General features: G+C 39.0%; 2 protein-coding genes across 6 annotated transcripts; one reads left to right on the top strand and one right to left on the bottom strand.

Moving 5' to 3' along the window:
• Positions 1 to 955: 955 nt before the first annotated feature.
• On the top strand, positions 956 to 7178 carry LOC128440306 (T-cell surface glycoprotein CD3 epsilon chain). The gene is made up of 5 exons (XM_053422985.1): positions 956 to 1230; positions 1603 to 1788; positions 1877 to 2020; positions 2538 to 2590; positions 5289 to 7178. The coding sequence occupies exons 1-5, from the start codon at positions 1137 to 1139 to the stop codon at positions 5346 to 5348; spliced, it is 537 nt and encodes a 178-aa protein (XP_053278960.1). The 5' UTR covers positions 956 to 1136; the 3' UTR covers positions 5349 to 7178.
• Positions 7179 to 9866: 2688 nt separating this feature from the next.
• LOC128439976 (T-cell surface glycoprotein CD3 delta chain) lies at positions 9867 to 14580 on the bottom strand. 5 transcript variants are annotated; one of them, XM_053422518.1, is made up of 6 exons: positions 14521 to 14580; positions 13532 to 13625; positions 13036 to 13236; positions 12689 to 12826; positions 10424 to 10482; positions 9867 to 10263 (listed from the first exon to the last, which is right to left on the bottom strand). In XM_053422518.1, the coding sequence occupies exons 2-6, from the start codon at positions 13584 to 13586 to the stop codon at positions 10201 to 10203; spliced, it is 516 nt and encodes a 171-aa protein (XP_053278493.1). In that variant the 5' UTR covers positions 13587 to 13625; positions 14521 to 14580; the 3' UTR covers positions 9867 to 10200. The 5 variants fall into 5 exon arrangements, with proteins under 5 accessions (XP_053278493.1, XP_053278495.1, XP_053278490.1 ...); XM_053422520.1 differs by having other exon boundaries at positions 13532 to 13628; positions 14521 to 14570; XM_053422515.1 differs by lacking the exon at positions 14521 to 14580 and adding an exon at positions 13823 to 13977.
• Between the last annotated feature and the right edge of the window lie 214 nt (positions 14581 to 14794).

Genomic DNA, 14794 nt, shown 5'->3' with positions numbered 1-14794 from the left:
TTTACGTTTACTATACAGTAAATATCACAGTAAATATCAGTTTTGTAACATTCATGAGCTGAGAGCAGCAAAAAATGTATAACAACAGAATTTATTTGGTATCGGGTTTATAGCTTTGACATAACTTACTTATCCTTTATGTTTCAAATGCAACACAGTTTTAAGAAATAGCTTCTGGATTGAGACTGAAACTCATCTTCATCTCCAGGAACCAACAGGGTTTAATAACAAAACTATGAATAAGACTGGAATGCTGATAAATCCCAATTTGATGTGATAAAAATATCTTCCTCAGTAAAATGTTTACTTTCGCCTAGGCCCAACAGTCATGTGAAATTTTTGAGGAAACAAATAATATACAGTACATCTCAGTATAAAATGTGGAGATAAAGTGGCCAATCAGCCTCGGTGGAGGTATACGCGTTCCCTGGATGCTCATTCTGTTTTTACTGCAACTTACTAATTAATTTTTCTGCACTCAGAATTATTCCAAGAAAAAATTTACTTATTATCTTAACATATGTAACTTATTAACTTATATTATGAGTAAGCACACTCAATGCAATAACGAACTTGACTTGTTTACTTGTAATTTAGTTTTGGTTTATGCCAAAGAAATAAACCAAAAGTTAATTCAGAGACAAAATTGATGCATAGTATAATGCAGCGATCCTGACTGATCCTGACTTGGACATGAGAAGTGTTTGAGTTGCATTAGTGCATTTAAGATGTGAGCTCAACAGTTGTGCTGAGCAGCATGTGAAGAACCTTTCAGACAGGTCTCTAACTTGTCTGAAAAGTTCTTGAAAGTACTAATATGTCTTGTAAAAGACATATTTAGGAACTACACTTAAATCAATAGTAATAACTAATATTTTCCATTTTACTTGAGGTTTGAATTGAGGAAAAATAACACTTCCTGTGTGTGCGTGCATGTGTGCGTGCGTGTGTGTGTCTGTGTGTGTCTGTGTGTGTGTGTTGAGAGAGAGTAAGAAAGAGCGAGAGGGTGAGAGAGAAGGTCGTCTGTGTTACGGAGCAGGCAGTTTGATGTTTGTATCTTGTAGAAGACACTTTGTCGTATCTGTTTTAAACAATATTAACTTATAGAATCTAAGAACAAAGTCAAGGGTCGTTTGATGAAAATCCACAGCATGGTTGTCCGGGGAGTATTCGCCATGGCGCTCCTCCTGTCCGTAGCTGGCAGTGAGGACCAGGCTCCTAAAGGTTCAGGTGAGATTTTGTAATGTTTTACAAAAATGATGTTTTAGAGCTGCAAGTGTCCACTTTTCTAAAGTTGTATTGTATTGTGTATTTGAGTATAAGAAGGCATGTAGAGGCATTTGCTTCTGCATAACATTTTTCACTCAATATATAATTTAAGACAGTTTACACTGTCTACATTGTTTACAGTTGCTGTACAATATGTGATGATAAATGAATCAATCCAAAAGAGATTTCAGAATTACATAAGAGAGGTTTAGTCTTGGACATCCACCTGATGCCGCTTAAAAGGAACGTGGAGTAAGGATGTTGATTACGTGATAAAATGAAGCTGAAACTCAACATCCTGCCATGTGTTTTTCTTCTTATATCTTTTTTCAGTAACATTCACAGGGGAAAATTTCACCATGACCTGTCCAGAGGATGGGACATGGTACAAAAGTAACGCAAAAGTGCGTGAAAATTCGGATAAATTGGAATTAAGCTACAACAGTGATTCCAAGGGCTTATACAAATGTGTATACGGCGAACTAAAACAAGAATATTATTTCTACGTGAAAGGAAAGGGTGAGTAAAGGGTCTTTTCAGGTCTCATCTGAGTCAGGTGTCCTTTTCTGAGCAAAAACTTTTACAACTGCTGTTCTTTGTTCCCTAGCATGCGCAAATTGCATCGAGCTTGAGGCTACTCGGCTAGGCTTGGCCATCACTGTGGACTTGGCTGGGACGATAGTACTGATGATGATCATCTATACGTGCACAAAGAAGAAAAGCTCAGCTGGATCCACACATGCCTCAAAAGGTAAACCTTTTCACTGTTTGTGTGCTGGACGTTGTTTCCAGAGCTTTTGAACAACAGTCGATGGTGCAGAGTGAGTTTAGAAAACATTGTGTTCATCCTACCTAGTTTATCACAAAATGTATAAACAAGCTTGAGTGATTTACTGAACTGCTATTATTTTTCATACATTGCATATCGGCAATTTCAGATGTCTCTTCAGCAATTGACACAATATTTAGAGTCAGTTCACTGCTGGTGTTGGACCGAGGCACATGTAATGCACGTTTTCTTGATGCATGCCTATTTTTAGGGGAGCTTTTGCAGCTGATGCAGCCCTTTGAAATTCTAATTCAGGTATTGAAAATAATGTCTGACTCTGAAGAGTGCTGACTCGTCACATAGATTAGATTTTGGCTCCAGGGACATTTTACACTGATGTAATAAAAGCTGACATCTTGTCTGCATGCACCATGAAGCGCGAAGCATCATTCAAAGTAAATCTGTGCTTGGTCACAATATTGTTGTATTTGCCTTGTAGCTCCAGCTCGTGCAGGAGGCCGTGCTCCACCTGTCCCATCTCCTGACTATGAGGTAGGTGTTTTATTCGTCCATTGTCCATTTATTTCTTGATGACCTCAATGAAAGAGTAGTGCCAGGCGAGAAAAGGTGTCAGAAACCCCCCCACAGGGGGATAGTTTCTCTCAAGAAAATTTGTGACCAACAGCCACGTGATCAGATGTCCGTCTACGCAACAATTAAAGGTGAAAGCCTGGACATCTCATCTGATGCTTACAGTGATCTGATTCTTTCTCAGGTGTACTAAAGAGAAGACATAAGTTTGGAGATACAGTGCTTTGAAAAAGTATTTGCCCCCTTTCTGATTTTTTTGTTTTTTGCATATTTGTCACTCCTGAATGATTCAGATCATCAAACCAACTTTAATATTAAACAAAGATAACCCGATTAAATATAAAATGCAGTTTTTAAATGGTGATTTCATATATTAAGGGGAAAAAGCTATCCAAACCTACCTGGTCCATTGTGAAAAAGTGATTGCCCGCTAAACCTAATAACTGGTTGCGTCACCCTTGGCGGCAAAAACTGCAATATAGCGTTTGCGATAACTGGCAATGAGTCTTTTACATCGCTGTGGAGGAATTTTGGCCCAGTCTTCTTTGCAGAATTGTTTTAATTCAGCCACTTTGGATGGTTTTCGAGCAGAAACTGCTTATTTAAGGTCATGCCACAGCATCTCAATTGAATTTAAGTCCGGACTTTGACTAGGCCACTCCAAAACCTTCATTTGGTGTTTTTTTTAGCCATTCAGAGGTGGACATGATGGTGTGTTTCGGATCATTGTCCTGCTGCATAACCCAAGTGCGCTTGAGCTTGAGGTCATGAACTGATGGCCGGACATTCTTCTTCAGGATTTTCTGGTAGAGAGCAGAATTCATGGTTCCACCAATTATGGCAAGTCATCCAGGTCCTGAAGCTGCAGAGCAGCCCCAGACCATCACACTACCACCCCCATGTTTGACTGTTGGTATGGTGTTGTTTTTATGAAATGCTGTGTTAGTTTTACGTCAGATATAACGGGACCCAACCCTTTTTCAGTTCAACTTTTTTTTTATCAGTCCACAGAATATTTGCCCAAAAGTCTTGGGGATCATCAAGATGTTTTCTGACAAATGTGAGACGAGCCTTTGTGTTCTTTTTGGTCAGCCGTGGCTTTCGCCTTGGAACTCTCCCATGGATGCCATTTTTGCCCAGTCTCTTTCTTATTTTTGAATCATGAACACTGACCTTAACTGAGGCAAGTGAGGCCTGGAGTTCCTTAGATGTTGTTCTCTGGTCTTTTATGACCTCCTGGATGAGTCGTCGATGTGCTCTTGGAGCAATTTTGGTAGGCCGGCCACTCCTGGGAAGGTTCACCATTGTTCCAAGTCTTCTCCTTTTGTGGATAATGTCTCTCACCGTGGTTCGCTGAAGTCCCAAATCCTTAGAAATGGCTTCGTTACCCTGATACATGTCAATTACTTTGTGTCTCATCTGTTTTTGAATTTCTTTATAACGCGGCATGATGTGTTACTTTTTGAGATCTTTCAGCCTATTTCACTTTGTCAGACAGGTTCTATTTAAGTGATTTCTTGATTAAACAGGTCTGGCAGTATCAGGCCTGGGTTTGGCTAGTGACATTTAAATCAGCTCTCCAAAAAATGTGGTTAATCACAGTACATTCAGGATTTATCAAGAAGGGGCAAGTACTTTTTCACATAGGGCCAGGTAGGTTTGGATAGCTTTTTTCCCTTAATAAATGAAATCATCATTTAAAAATGGCATTTGTATTTACTCGGGTTATCTTTGTTTAACGTTAAAATTTGTTTGATGATCTGAAACATTTCAGTGTGACAAAACTGCAAAAAAATAAGAAACCAGGAAGGGGGCAAATGCTTTTTCACAGCAATGTACCTGAGATTGTGTTGCTTAATGCAGAAGAAAGGGTCAACAAGCACAGTTTTTATTTCAGTATCTTGAGCCATACTATACATATACTATATTGTAACAGCCTCCCAAAGGTGATGAAAAAAGGACAATTCTAAAAGGCCTTTCATTCACAGCCTTTTGTATGTGAGATGAACTTCTATGTGCGGCTGCATGATGGTAAAGAGCAACTAAACAGATCTGAAAAAGTGAACTCAGCATAGAGAAATGTGGGTTTGCATTCATTAATATGGAGCGTTGGAACTTTTTATGTCGGCCATTCATTTGTTTAAGGCAGTCCCAGCTGACGTTGGGTTCAGCCCCAGAATTAATGTACAATACTTTTTCATTGTAAATAAAACTGCTTCATTTTCAAAATGGATAAAGTGAAAATCATTGAACATCTTCGTCCTGACAAGGTTCATTTGGATTATCAACAAGTTCCATTACTCTCCTATGCCAAAGTTTGATTATGATTTAGTGGGAACGATGGCTCAGGAGGAAGAGCGGGTTGTCCATGGGCACAATACTAAACCCCAAATTGCCCCTGAGTCCTGTGCAGAGTGATGTATGGCGGAGAGAGCTACGCACATAGATACACTGTGTGGGTGTGTGTGTGAATGGGTGTATGGCAATGCTGTGAAGCTCTTTGATTGGCCATCCAGAGAAGAAGAGCTCTATGTCAACATAGACCATTTACCAATAATATGGTGTATTGCTTTCTAACCATCTTAAACAAACAACTATCCCACAGTAGTGCTTATATGACTGTGATCCACCTAACCCTGTTTACGTTGTCTTCTGGCAGGCACTGAACCCGAACACTCGCTCCGAGGACCCTTACTCTAGTGTGAACAGGACGGGATAAAGTCACATGACCTGGCTGCAGAAGGACATTGGTTTAAAGGCGCCACAGACAAAAGCATTAACAGCATGCTCCCATGGTCCCAATTTGCGCGGAGGTGACTGGAATTTAGTTTGTGGTGATCTCAGTATTTACAAATCATACTGAAAAACGACTTTCCTCTCCAGAAACCATCCCTATGGAATCCGTCTCAAGTGTGTGTAGATTCAGAGGAATACACATTGCTTTTGTATGTTGCTGTAGATTAGTCATTTACAACCTGGAGGCTGTTCAGCAGCTCAGCTTATTTGAAAATGTATATAATAATTGTAATTATGTTTATGAAGGAAAATAACACAAATGCCGTAGGATTTCATTTTGGTGCAGTGCTAATCTCAAATGTCTCTATTGTAACAATTATCAAGACAGTTTTCTCCTGGATCAGCTGTAATTCCTTGACACAGACTTCATGGAAACAAGTACGCAGAATGTCTAGAAATAGATCAAAGTACAAGAACAGTACGAACGGCTAAAACTTCTATTGTGTCATGACTAACCTTTAAAAGACAAGGGAAAAAAATACAAGCATCTCTATGCTCACTGTATCTACTTGTTTTCTTTGCTGTTTAATGAAACGGTACACTTCTATTAAACCCTCACATCTATAGCTATTGAAGGAGAGTGGACAGTGAAGGGGTAGTTAAATACTTCCTTTGTTTTTAATGACAACAAAAAAAATTTAACTTTTTGGTCAGAACTATATAAAAAGCATTTATAAAGAAAAAAGTAAATTTATATATATATGTATATATTTATATATTAAAAGGTTATACAATCATCAACACTGAATAATAATTCATTTTAGAAAACATACTGGTGCTCTAATGTTGTAGGCATTAGAATTGGGTCTGGATTCTCCAGAGGTTTCCTTTCACACATGAACAACACAGTGGAAGATTCTCTGCACAGTTGCGTTCACAACAGCAACAAATCCTGGAAAGGGGTGATGCAGCGGGCAGAGGCAGGACGTCACGTATAGATTCCCCTGTGGAGATCGAGTGTTTTTGTTTACAGCACATCCACACTGGCCTCCGACCTCATCACCCAAAACTCTCTTGCCTTCTTCGTTGAAGTGTTACACCTGTGTGGCTCCGCTTTTTCATCCTGAAATATTTTGTACATTTCTGCGTCTGTCGTGTGTTAACCTCATCAACTCACCCTCTCGATCTTCTGCTGTGCATCTGCTCCTTCGGACTTCCTTCCTAAAAAGACTGCAGGAAGTCCGAAGCCTCTCACTGGGACATTTGTGTTCACACATACGGAGAATGTCCTGAGGACCCTCTTAGTTCAGAGCATGTCTGAAAGCACCTTAACAAAACTAAGGTGCTTTAAACCGTGTTTAACCACAAAGAGTAAACTCAGTTTAGTGGAGTATGAGTCCAGGTTATGGGTCAGTCTTCCCATTTCCACTCACAGGTACATGAGCCCATCTAAAAAGGCACTGTGTGATAGGTCAGATAAAAAAAGCTTGAGAACTAACGCTGTCAACTAATTTGGAAGAATTATTTGAAAGCAGTGAGCAACACAGGTTTACCTTCATGTCCTTTGTATATCTATGTGTAGCCAGCAATCTCTCTGTTGCTCTTTAATATCCACTCACTCCTCTCTACAGTCCTGCAATCCAATACAACTGTTCTGCCGTTAATCTGTTGTAATGATACCATTCATTGTCAGGTTTTGTAAAGTGTATATATTTTTGAGTGTACTGACCCTTTAATATAACAAGTTTAGAGAGGGTACTGTAAAAATCATTACTTTTCATTTGAATAAAGAGATATAGACGTGTTTCCAGTATATGCAGTTGTCTGTTTATTAAGTGCACCTCACCAAACCCATGTAGCAGTACCACGGCACCACAACACAAGTTACAGTGTTGGCTTCTGGTTGTAACTTCATGTTCATTTCACAGACTGCAGTTTGAGATGCTGTCAAGCTGTATTGCATTACACACAAAGAGGTTTCTGTTATTTTTAAGTTTCCACCTTGTTTTTTGGTTGATTTGTTTGTTTCTTAGATTAAACAACTGCTGGACAGGTTACTTTGACACTTGTTGGAGGGATGAGGTTTGGGTCCCATTAAAGGTTGTTGCCGATGTGGATCAGGGGCAGATCCATTTTTTACTTTCTATCAAATTGTAGGACAGAGCATTTTCACTGATTTCTCTGAGGATAATGAATCAATCTAAGACAGATGGATTTATGTTAAAGGGACTAATGGGCCTTGAGCTCTACTGAATGCCATTATGGTTATTGTTTCTGCTAGTGCAGCACCCGTTCATAACCTGGCTGATCCAAATAGGCGGTTTTCTTGGCTGTGTTGATGCTCTGGAGACCTCCTCAAACAGTTCTACAATATACTGTCACTTTGTATTGCTTGTGTGCTGAACATTGTGTGCAGAGCTATTCCTAAACAGTCTATGGTGCAGAGTGAAGTCAGAAAACGTTCTCATCTTACCTGGTTTATCTGCAGGGAAGATTTTATAGGAATGATTTTTTTTAAATAATGTTCATGTGTGTGGCTTATATGCAAGTTTGAATGATATACTTGACAGGTGTTTCCATGCGTTGCACATCAGCTATTTCAGAAGTTTGTTAAGCAACCGACACAATCTACAGCCCCAACGTTTCTGAATGGGAGATCTATAATCGCTCCTTTTTTTATATAAGTTTGTAGATTATTATGTCCACTGAGACTAACTATTACAGAAATACCTCTCTGTATATCACAAAATAGCTCAACACCACCACAGTTTACATATTACAAAATAGTCCCAAAAAAAATGATCGTAAATTCTGACTTGTTAACTCTGAATAAACAGCAGTCAATTGTACTTATAAATTTTATGTGAAATGCAATGGAAACAAGACGTGTCTCTACTAAATAAACATTGTTCACATTCTCCTCTGTGCTCATGGTTGGAAACAGTACTGAGATGCGTTTATAGATAGTATGCAGTAAATGAAGCAGCCTAAAGCCACAGCTCATATCCGCAGCACACCAGAAAGCACGCCATCATCATCCGTATGCATCTTCATCAGCCGTGTGTGTGTGAGTGACATTCTGTCGCTGCACACGTCTGGGAAACATTTCACAATGTATATACACATGTTTAATAACGTAGGAAAGAGTGGAAATGTTTTGTCACAATTTGGCCTCCTGTTTGTGTCTCTCTGAGTGTGTGTGTGTGTGCGTGTGTGTTTTTTACCCTGAGCAAAGCTGCACTGATGGAAATGACAAGGGGAAAGACTGTGTCACATAATATTCATTTTTCTTCTGCAGACTGACGGTGATAACTTAAACTGAGTTTGAGCTCAGACGTGCTGGGTTTAGTGGAAACGCTGCAGTTACTTGCTCAGTTATCTTCATCTGCTGTCTGATTGTGCGACAGAGAAACAAAGAGGTGAAGGGGGATGTGGTGGGGGTGGTGGGGGGTGTAAGGTGTGATCTTCTCTCTGACTGTCTTGAGTCAAACAGCTCCCACACACAGACCTACATCTGCCTGACGAGTGTGTGCGGTCGCGAACATCCGTGCATGAAAGTACACGTGTGTGAGTGTGTGTGTGTGTGTGTGTGTGTGTGTGTGTGTGTGTGTGTGTGTGTGTGTGTGTGTGTGTGTGTGTGTGTGTGTGTGTGTGTGTGTGTGTGTGTGTGTGTGTGGTTGATCAGGGTCGTGGTTTTTTTGACTAAGCTCCGGATCTTTCTTCTCCTCCTCAGCTTCGGCAGCAGCAAACAGTTTGTAACAGCAGCGTTGTGAAGTCAAAAACTAGCTTAAGTCACTTTCTGAGCTCCTCCATTGCCTTCTCCTCTTCTTTATTCCTTTCTAAATGTTTAACCTTTCTTTAGCCTCTCCTCATGTGCCTTGCTGTGTAATTATTTCTACTACTTCTCTCTCCTTCACTCTCTATACTCTTATCTACTTGTATCTTTGGTGCAACGGACTAAAATAGACGTGTGAAAAGCCCACTCCCCCCCCCCCCCCCGCCAGCAAATAATTGTTGCGGCAGTGGCTCGTTGTGGTCCAAGTTTTCAGATTAGATAAAGACTACCAGTGCAGTGATGTGAAAGTGCCATCATAAAAAAAGATTTGAGCGTTTGAGTGTCAAGCGAAAAAGAACGCATTCTGCAGATGAAGGGCCTCACAATATAAATTTCATTCTTATTTCTCAAATCTCTGCTTTGTATGAAATAATCCGTCTGACCATGTGAGAAATTTATGGTGAAAATTTATCTTAAGCTATCTTAACTATCTATACACCCGATAAAAAAAATTCACAGACACCTGATATGGGGTCTGTGGTAGACATTGCTTTTCAAAGAATTGAAGACCAGTGGTTTAATGTTTTACAATGTTTTGTTTTTTTCTCTGAACTAGTAACTATTAACTCATGTATGAGTATAGAGTATTAGCAGCATAAGTACCTCCAAGGTAAAATACAGACCGTGAGAAAATGTACTCAACGACAGTGGCTGCAGGAGTCATCGGACAAGACAAGCTTTTATTTATTGCAAAGTTTCGGTAACACAGGTACATTTTTAAGGTTTATTGTGATGCTGCTGTTGTAGCAGCCCCATATATGAGAGAGAGAACATGGCTAATTAAGAAAAATAACACATGGTCCAAAATACTGCTCAAATAAAAATCATGATGTCTGCTACTGAATCTCACATGCAACAAGCTCATCAAACAAGCACAGTGAAAATAAACGCAATTTTCTTTTAAAGAGTAACATAAAGAGCAAATTAGGTTAGGGTTGAGCGACAATGCATCTCATGCTACACATTAAGAAGCGTACTGTTGGCGGGGGGGTCCATCTCTCTATCTAGCGTTGCCGATAACATCATACTCGTCCTTCCGAGCACCATTTTTGAATCTCAGACGCTGAAGGAGAAGGGATAGAATATATTAATTAAGAGAATGATAATATATATATATATATATTATAATTATAAACTCAAATTAATCAAAACATATCCTCCATTCATTTAATTTAAATGAGATTATCACATATGGCAGCGGAAAGGTCGTCACATCATCTTACCTGGTATGGGTCGTTTGGGGCTCTGCTGCGCGTCTCAGCTGGAGGCTGCCGATTGGAAGCTGAGGACAGACGAACTGATGATTACACTGATACTGTTTTCTTCAGGAGTATTAGTACTTTTATTCTGATTATTATTAAGATTGGATTAGCCATTTTTCATAATGAGACCAAGTTATTAATTTGGATGATATATATATATAGTGTATGTGGTAAGGGAAAATGTATTACTTTCGCACAATAATTAATAGAACTAGTTCATAAAGAACGGGAACGTCTCTGAAACAAAAATATGTACGTAGTCACAGGACCGGTAAGCAAAGCCCAACACAAAGATTGGAACAAATTATCTAACTGACACTTTTATCAAAAGCGACTTCCAATAAGTGCATTCAACCATAAGTGTACAAACCTAAAAAAAGAATCATGTGAATACATTAGATTTAAAAAAGCCAAACTACAAACTGCTACACTTAAGTGAAACAGCTATTTTTGTCAAATCTTATTTACATACAGTCTATGCTCTGAATATGGTTATATTAATATAAACTGATTTTTTCAATCTGGTGCATTTGAAGAAAGTGACACTGAATTATATAACACAACAATAAAAATCAACATAACAATAATAACATGAAAAACACACAAAGTTTGACACAACAGCATTTCACAAAACACGTCAACATTTCAGATTATGGAAAAAGTGAAACATTGCTTTTTGTTTCCAGACAGAACCCAATTTCCCGACAGCAGCTCAAAGTCATTTCCTGTTTCTATTGTTCACTTTTCTTAGCAGCGTCCTTGCAGGAGTTTGAATGGATGGAAGAGGAGATGGAAATGATCAGCAGATCTAGGATTCGTTATTTACTTCGCTGTTTGCAGTGTTTCCCACAGAATTAATTCAAACTATAGCAAGTACACACTGAAGAGGAGGTGAATGAATACAACTTTATGAACGATAGCATGAGCGCACAGCAAATAGGGCTTCTCAGAGCTTTACAATGCAGCAGTGGAGCACATCAAGTTAAAGATCTCAAATCTTATTATGAGTGTAAGAAATGTTTTGGCTCATTGTGAAAACTGTGGTAGGCAAATAAGAATATGGGCCACCATAGTCTAGATGAGTAATGAGAAACACTTCTTTGACATCGCGAGATAGAGCAGTAGCCTTGGCAGGGGTATGAGCTCTAAGGGCACCCCTCTTATTCTCAATATGTCTGTTAAATGACTCATCAAGGTGAAGTTATTTCAGTAAAGACACAATCCCACAGGATTGGCCAGTTAGCCATCTCAGTTAGGCTGCTTCTGTACAGCCAACCATGCCCCAGAGGGTCAACAGCCGCCTGACAGCCAAACAACCAGGGGCAATTCCAGGGCTGGAGCTTAGGGGGCACTGGTCCTGGAGTGCCCCTGTACCTTTGTTGATTTGACAAACAATGTGAACAATAAATATGAAAATGTGTTAAGAACCTTTGTTTTCTTAGCTTTTTTGAAGTTCACAATGTGTTTGAAAAAGGAACAGTTTTCAAAATATCTAAAGATGTGTGACTGTGCTCAAATACATAGCTGACAGTAACCAAGAAATGACCTAAATGAGACCTAAACAAGACTGCTTGATATATAATATTTCTCCTCAGATATTCGACCATTACTGACAATAATCCATCAATTCATTGACCTTCCATTATGCTACGGTGTTTATTCTAATCAATGCTGCTAAAACCTTTATCTTTCTGATTTTCTCCTTTACACGTGACATCTATTGCACTTCTGTCCGTCCTGAGAGAGGGATCCCTCACATTTTTTCTGCAGTTTTTCCTTACTCTTGTTGGGGGTTAAGGGCAGAGGATATCACACCTTGTTAAAGCCCTATGAGACAAATTGTGATTTGTGATTATGGGCTTTACAAAAACAATTTGATTGATAAATTGTGGCCCCTTTATCGCCCCTAATTTAAAAAAAAACTGCCAATGGAAATAACCAATCACCGACCAAAGTGAACACATCCACTGAGAGTACTCTGAAATGTTGTGATTATCAGTATTATGTTGTTGTGTTTTGACCCTCAGAGCTACCGTAGAAAGTAGTTCCTTGTACTTATTATACAGTGGGCTTACACAAAAGTAGTTGGTATGATTTTAGATTCATTGATATGAAGGAATGTTCAGAGATAGATAGATAGATAAATAGATGGATGGATAGATAGATAGATAGATAGATAGATAGATAGATAGATACATAGATAGATACATAGATAGATAGATATACCTTTCTTGTTAGAGGCAGGAGGACCAGCCTGAGACGCGACAAGGTAGACAGCCACTCCTAACACGATTGTTGCCACCGCATCTCCAATAGCGATGCCGGCTATGGAAACAGGGTCCAGCTCGATGCAGGTGTCACAGGCTTGACACACACACACACACACACATACACATTCAAACACAAACACACACACAGTATGATCAATGTAAAGAAGTGCTGTACTCGTGCTGTACTCGTGCTGTAAATATTATCCCAGTGTGAAGACGAGTAATGAATATAACATTAAACCCATGATAATGCACAACAACATGAGTCATTTCATAACAACAAGATACTTGTTTGGAACTTACTCCGAAATTTCACAAAGATTGTGGCCTCTGTGTCGTTCGATTCCTTGTTGAAGCATTTGTACTCTCCTGTACTCTCATCTTTGTAGAGCAGATTCTGAGATGCCTTATTGATTATTGGGAAATGGGCATTTACGCCCTTGCAAGTCAGTTTAATCCCTTCTAATGTTGTTGAGACTGTAATATTTTCAACTGCTGCTGTGTCTGTGTAGAAAACAAAAACATTAAACACATTAAGCCTGTGCTCCTTACTGAACGGCTTCGTAAACAATTCTCTGCAGGCAAACTTTCATTAAGTCAAATGTAAACATGATTTCACTCATGTAGCCCCTATTGCATTACACCATTTATCTGCCCAAGCTGTTAAAAAGTGTTTATTTTAATGAAGCTGGTTCACAATCGGCAGCCTTTCAAATAACTAAAGGTTTTATTTTTATATAAATCCAACTAATTATAATTTCATCTAATTGAAAAACATTACTTATGACAGAGGCCTTACCTGGCAGTGTCCAAAGCAGCAGCAAACACGCAGGCACAAATGATTTAAATATCATTGTGTGTGTGTGTGTGTGCTCTCCTCTTTCTTCTGAGTTCTGCTGATGACAGGTGGAGATATTTCAGATAGCTGTTAGTAAAAGCGAGGATACGACAGAAAACAGGAAGGCGCCATTTTCTGGTCCCGGTCGACCATTTTATTAACTTACTGCGACGGATAGTTGATCATAAAAGACAAACACAATATGATAACACAATATGATCATAGCAGGACATTTTAAACAAAAGTACAGACCTCAAGATAAGAAGACCTGCCTTGTTTCGGCTCTCAAAGCGTTCAGTGTCTTATGTGTCAGTGTGTGTTTGTGTGTGTGAATGAGTGAGAGGGAAGTGAGTGTGATTGGTGGATTTTCCGTCTCTGTTGAGCCTCTACATCTGGATGATGGTGTCACTGTGACTTGAAGCAAATGACACCACATGTTAATGTTGTGTGACATTGGTGGAATATAGTTTAATATACTCATCTAATTGTTCGTCCCTTCATTTTTCTTTTTGATACTTTTGTTTAATTATTTTGTTACTTACATACTTTTACTGATGTAGCATTCACTGTGCTTTTAAAAGGACTTTTACTTTAAATGAAAATAGATAATTCAATACAAAGATCAGAATATTCCTCCAAATCTTAGGATATACTGTAATAAGAATAGAAGTAAGCCAGGAATGTAATATACAGGACATTCGCAGCAGGAAAACCACAGAAAATAGTTTACTATCTGTTCAACGCTAACCAGGGCCTCATGTTCATGGTCGGGAGATTCATGGAAATAAATGCAATCAAGAAACTGGAATTGTTTCACTGTGACACTGTTATTTTTGTCAAAGCGGTTTTTACATTTCTTAAAAAAAGAGACAGAAAGCAATCTGTAAAGAACAGAACATCTTCATTACCCCAGATAAGGTGAAAAGCCATGTTTCACCCATGTCTCTTACCTTGTCGAGGAGGTAATGTCTTCATCTGCGTTTGTTAGGTAGCAGGATTATGAAACTGCCGGATGCATTACCCTGAAACCTGATTGAAGGATGTGGTATGGTTTAGGGAAGATCAAATACAAATGTTGGTGCATGCTTGTGAACCAGGATTTTTGATTCAGGACTGTTTGCAGTTTGATGCTGATCCAAATTAAAATCTGAATCTGGTGAATTTTTATGTAGTTTCATGAGGAGACTGTTGGGCCTCGGTGGAGGTATATGCTCTACTGAGCTC

This window comes from Pleuronectes platessa, chromosome 5 (genome assembly GCF_947347685.1).
Source record: "Pleuronectes platessa chromosome 5, fPlePla1.1, whole genome shotgun sequence".
NCBI lineage: Eukaryota > Metazoa > Chordata > Actinopteri > Pleuronectiformes > Pleuronectidae > Pleuronectes > Pleuronectes platessa.
The sequence above is the reverse complement of the archived record's forward strand: the minus strand, read 5'-3'. Positions and strand labels throughout refer to the sequence as shown.